A 6,222-nucleotide genomic window follows, 5' to 3' on the forward strand; every position below is an offset into this window, starting at 1 on the left:
ATTTCTAAGTGGGTTTATACAAACGGGACGTATGTGGTATAACCGATTAAATGACTACTTGATAAGAAAAAGGGTATACATATAAACTTATTTTGCACGTATGTTTTATAAAAACAATGTTCGAATATGTGATCGTAGTTGTTTATGTCAATGTTCTTAACATCATATGAACAAATAAAGAGATCTATGAAATCATTCAACTTCTAAAGAATTATTTTGAAATAAAAAATCTTGAAAAAACCAAGTATTGCCTTGGATTGCAAATTGAGCATATGCCTAATGGTCTACTTGTACATCAAACAACTTATACTGAAAAGATTTTAAAACATTTTTTTTTTAAAGATAAAGCCAATTGGTTGTTAGATCACTCAATATTGACACTGATCCATTTCATCCCCGTGAAGATCATGAAGATATTAACGGATCAGAAGTTCCATATATTAGTGCAATTGGGACTGTTATGTATCTTACAAATTGTACAAGACCTGACATTTTTTTGCAGTTAATTTGTTGACAAGGTTCAACTCAGCCCTTACAAAAAGACATTGGAATGGGATAAACACATATTTTGATACCCTTGAGAAACTGCTAATTTAAAATTATTTTATTCTAACGTTTCAAAACAAGATTTGGTTGATTATGTATATGCAGGTCATTCATCAAATCCTCATAAAGATAAATCTCAAACTCGATATGTATTCCTAAATGGAGGTACCACAAAAATCATGGCATTCTTAAAACAAACACTTGTTGCAACATAATCAGATCATGACGAAGTGATTGCATTATATGAAACTACTCGAAAATGTGTTTGGTTGAGATCAATGACACAAATCATTATTGATTCTTGTGGACTAGAACGCTATAAAAGACTAACAACTATCTTCACCAACAACTATATATGAAGATAATGCAGCTTGCATAATACAAATGAAAGAAGAGTATCAAAAGTGACTGAACAAAATATAAATACTGACGAGGCGCCAAAGCCATAGACAGTCTTAACGGTCATAAGTTTGATGGAAAAGAATGGTATGTTGGTAAGGCTCAGAAAAGACTACAAGGGAATATGAATTGAAACAATTGTTTGAGCAAACCATGAAGGAGATTGTAGACAAATCACAGGGGCTAAACTTCTACATAAAAGATTTAGATGATACAGTTTCAGATGAAAACCTCAGATTCTTCTCATATACTCAAGATCTCGTAAAAGACAACCAGATTAAAATGAGATACGTTCAATCAACAACTCTGCTGATCTTTATACCAAAGCACTGCCAACTGCTATTTTCAGAACACACGTTCATAATATTGGCATGAGGCATGTTCAGAAGATGTAACAACTCAGGCGTTGCCTACTTGAGGGGGAGTCAACTCTATGCTGCACTCTTTTTCCCTTAGCTAAAGTTTTATCCCAATGGGTTTTCTTTAGCAAGGTTTTTAACGAGGCAGTACTAGTTATTCTCTAATAAAATTGTCATCCAAGGGGGAGTGTTATAAAATATCTAGATTGGATGTTAATTTTATTATTATTATATTTCTTGCATAGTAATATTTTATACTATAAATAGACATGTATGGTAACCATTTAAGGTGCACCATTTCTCTTGAAATATCAATATCAATATTTCTTCTCTCCTTCTTCTCTTCTTTTTCTCTCTTTGTTCTTATAACCATTAAAGGTAGTTATAAGCCTACTGAATTATAACAAGTTTTTAAATCTTATTTTACCTATGCTCAGTTCTGATTACATAAGAACACTAATTTTAGACTTAATTACATGTTTGGTCACCGTGGTTTGTTAAAAATTGCAACTTTAGTCACTATGATTTTTTTCTTGCATTTTTAGTCACTCTGGTTTCAAGATATTACACTATTAGTCACTCACACTGACAGATGTTAATTTAGTCCGTTTGAAGATTCACAAACCCAATTCAGTATCCATCGATCCAAATTCCTTTAACCAACCCAATTCCCATTAACATTTTTAAACTCAAAATCCACTAACATATAAACTTCTAAGTTTGAAAAACCAGAACTGAAGATTCACTAACCCAATTCGTACACCACTACTCTCGCCGTTCTTGGTTTCGTAAACCATTACCCTCGTCGTTCTTGGTTTCGTACGCCACCACCACTCTCGTTGAATTTTATAGGAAACTCAATCGGTGGTGGTTATCGTGCTCAATCGAGCTCTAGAAGTTGCCGGAAATTGAACGACCTTTGATGTCGGAATTTGTTTGAGTGAGGAGTATGCAGAGCAATCGTAGTTCAAGCAGCCACCATGATTGCTGAAGTCGAACACAATGAAGTCTGGTTAAGCTGCAATTATTTTGGATATGGAGGTTTTAAATGGATTTTCAAAACATGTTCACAAACCCAGTTAAAAAGACTAAATTTTTACGCCGTAGATGTGAGTTACAGTAATAGATCTAGGTTACAGTAATGGAAACTTGTAAAAAAAAATTCGGTGTGATTGTATTTTTGGGTGCTAGAGACGATACAGGAAATCCAGATCTGCAAATGATGTTTGTATCTTTGTGTAAAATTGTTTATTGGAATACAAGAGAGACAAGGGAAAATAAAATCAAGAAAATAAAAAAGTAAAAATGTTTTAGTAAATGACAAATATACCCTCACGTGATCAGCACATGATGTGTTCTAACGGAGAAAATAAACGTCTGTGAGACTCAGTGCCTAAAATTGTAAATTTTTGAAACCGCGGTGATTAAACTTGCAAAAATAACCATGGTGACTAAATTTGCAATTTTTGACAAATCACAATGACCAAACGTGTAATTAAGTCCTAATTTTACAATTTAAAATAGTGATATAGATCTTTGACGTAAACAATATAGATTACTAATTATCTATTTAAGTTCCAATGGTAGTTACAATACACAGCAACTTGGTTTATTTAAAAAAGGTAAATTAGTCAAATGGGTCAAGTTGGTTATGTTTCATGTCAAATGGGTGAACACATAAGACCACTTGTAGTGGTGACTCGTGTTGTGAGTTCGTGTTGTGCACTTTTTTCACTTTTTTGATGACTATGACGTGTTGTGTTGTTGAGTGGAGTAGTGGTGGTGTTGTGAGTTGGTGTTGTGAGTTGGTGTTGTGTTAGTGGAATGCTGATGTGTCATTTAATTTTGTATTTTCCTGTTATATTTATTTGTTTTATTTTATTTTTATTAGTAAAAGTGAAAATATATTTATTTGTTTTCTCCCAATCAACCAATCACCACCCCCAACGGTCCGTTTTCCTTCCTGTTGCATAGCCTGAAACGCCTCGAAAACTTCCATCACCAACGCCGCGAAACAAGTGCCAAGTTGGCATTTTTGGCCAAACACGTAGGATCTAACGGGGTTGTTAGACCCCGATACAAGTGGTCTAAGTATTCAAGGTCCCTTAATATGTTTTGAAATCACACACAATGTTAGTATTGGAGTGTTTTGTTTAATTTTGACCCATTACCTAAATTGCCTACCATGTGTGTTATATTCTTTTTTTTTTGAAAAGCAAATTGGTATATAAATCACACGAAACAATTACAGCAAAGAGTGCCATTCGACCCAAAGCACAACGAGAGATTAGGAAGCCGAGAATGCTAACCTAAAAAATATGAAACAATAGTATTAAACAAAATCACGAGAACATTAAATATTAAGGTAAATCTTAGGATTTGTAAGCCACGTTTGCCAATCGATCTTTTTTCCTTTAAGCTTTCCGGAGATCCAATCGAAAGTCATCACTTGAATTTCGCTAACAATAACCGGAGAAATCGAGTGTTTGTTCTTAAAAACCTTCATGTTACGATTTTTCCAAAGATAGTATACACAAATCCATTCAACCGCTTGCCATATTTTCGACCCAAGAGATGACATGGCAGATGAGAGCGTACCGCTAAGGATTTGGCCCGAATTGTGATTTGTTGAAAGATTTACTCCCCACCATTGAAAAATCCGCGACCATACATCGAAAGAGAAGTTGCACGAAAAAAGAAAATGATCCACCGATTCAAGTTGATCATCACAAATGGGGCAACGAGTACTATGAAGATCGACGCCACGCTTGTCTAGTTCAACCCTTACCGGGATCCTTTTTTTGAGAAGTCTCCACACGAAAATTTCGACTTTTTTTGGTACTAGATTGTTCCTTAATGTTTCCGAAACCTGCGAGGATGTTGTTAACGAATGAACTGAAGCAGAAGTGATAATATCTGTGAGCTTTTTAACTGAAAACAGTCCGTTACTCGCTAGATCCCAACTCCATGTTTCTGGTTTGCTGAAATCAAACGAGACTGATGATAAAATGTTGCGTAGCTCCTCAAATTCGCCGAGAGTGCGACCTGATGGCTCCCGAATCCAATTCTAGTTAAAACGAACGGTGTTTTCCTCCATGACGATCCTATCTTTTATTGTAGCTTCACTGTTTGAATCTAGTCTGTAAATTCGATTGAACATGTCTTTGAAAGGTATTGACCCGCACCAATTATCCATCCAAAACTTTGTTGAGTTGCCATCACCGAGAGATATGTGTGTTATATTCTATTTTAAATGTACAGTATCGATTTTCTACTCTCATATTATTGTGTATTAAATCTGATGATATGCATGGGGACTGCAAGTATTAGTGTGAGTGATGGGTAGATGTTTTTAGTTGAAGCACTTAGTAACTACTATGGCAAAAAGAGTTAGCAACCACACAATACACATGTTCAATGAATTGTTATTTAATATAGAGGAATTATATTGCTTAGAGGGTATTCATTATTGAGTGCTGGCATTTATAGCATTTCACAACTATCACAAAATATTGAATTCATTTAATTATTAATGGAAAGCAATACCTATTTAGTAACATTTATTTTGTTCTTCTTAGTAGCTTTGTGATGTTGAATTATATTTTTGTGAGAAATAAGTGTAAAATATTGATTTTATGGTTATTACTACCTCCGTCTCATTTCAATAGGGCAGTATTCCATTTTGGGATGTCTTATTCTGATAGTCCACTTCCATAAATAGAAAGGAAAGAAGATATTTCATTGGTGGATCTGGAGAGAGAAGATATTTCAATGGTGGAGAAATGAAGTTAGTGAGATTTTTTAAAACTGCGTGTTTTTTATCTGTGAACTATTGGAATGAGACGGAGGGAGTAGTATTATAAAGCATATTTGTCGTTCATCATATAACGTTCATATCATATCATAATAGTCCACAACTGTTAAATTGTTATTAATTATTTTAAATCAACCCACGAAGCTGCGGGTCTTTAACTAGTTAATAATATATGATTTGAACATGCCAATTTACTGTTAATCTTAATATTTAAGACTTTTTGGCTCCGTTGGTCCTTCAATTATACACGAAAATGTAATCCGAGTCCCTCAAGTTTTTTTTTTTGATTTTTCAGTCCTTAAAATTGCAAAATTTTGCAATCCGAGTCCCTCCGTCAGTTTGCCGTCTAAATTAGCCGTTAACCCTGGACATGTGCCATGCATGTGAGGGTAAAATTGTTTTTTTACTTTTTTCTTCGACTTTTTTGCTCCGTTGGTCCTTCATTTATAGACAAAATTGCAATCCTAGTCCCTCAAGTTTTTTTTTTTTTTTCAGATTGTAAGGGGTTCCTGGTAATAAATCAACAACCGTAGGGGTTTTTTTTGCAACAATGTGGTGGTGCACTTTTGTATCTCGAACAATCACCTTGCTCAGTGGTTTGACTACCCATCATACTCCATATCACCTCTTTTTTAGCCCATTTCCAACCTAAGGTCCACCCGGGAGGTGAAATATGTCGGTATTGTTGGAAATTATACATTGTAACAACGGCCTGCAGCATGTATATGAATACGTATTAGTGAGATTAAAGATTTTAGACACACATGTATTATCGGTGAATATGAAGTTTTTTGATACTTACGACGTAGCCATCAGGGGTTCAACTAATAATATCCCACTTGATTGTGATGTTTCCATTTGGGTCTAGTGCGTCATACGCTTCTGAAAATCCTAAGCCCGTGCAGTTATTTCAACATGATGAAATTTTCAAAATTGAAGTTAGCATAAGACTAAATTAAAATGAATTCACACAATATAGAGTACAGATCACTCAATACGTTAACAGATTGATTAAAGCAGACAAGATCTAGTACCAGTTTGCATAAATAAATAAAATTCCTAGCCTCCCCTGTACCACTAGACATTACAACTTGATTAATCAAT

At 34.5% G+C, this 6,222-nt stretch overlaps 1 protein-coding gene across 1 annotated transcript in view; it reads right to left on the reverse strand.

Annotated features, from left to right (window-relative positions):
- Positions 1 to 3,657: 3,657 nt before the first annotated feature.
- The window catches only part of LOC139868389 (uncharacterized), a 16,666-nt gene continuing 14,101 nt past the window's right edge, over positions 3,658 to 6,222 (reverse strand). Inside the window, exons 2-3 of the mRNA XM_071856722.1 lie at positions 5,704 to 5,830; positions 3,658 to 4,349 (exon numbers count right to left, since the gene is read on the reverse strand). Coding sequence (XP_071712823.1) covers positions 3,658 to 4,349; positions 5,704 to 5,830 — 819 coding nt within the window. The remainder of the gene's footprint in view (positions 4,350 to 5,703; positions 5,831 to 6,222) is intronic.

Source organism: Rutidosis leptorrhynchoides, chromosome 9 (assembly GCF_046630445.1).
Source record: "Rutidosis leptorrhynchoides isolate AG116_Rl617_1_P2 chromosome 9, CSIRO_AGI_Rlap_v1, whole genome shotgun sequence".
NCBI classification, from domain to species: domain Eukaryota; kingdom Viridiplantae; phylum Streptophyta; class Magnoliopsida; order Asterales; family Asteraceae; genus Rutidosis; species Rutidosis leptorrhynchoides.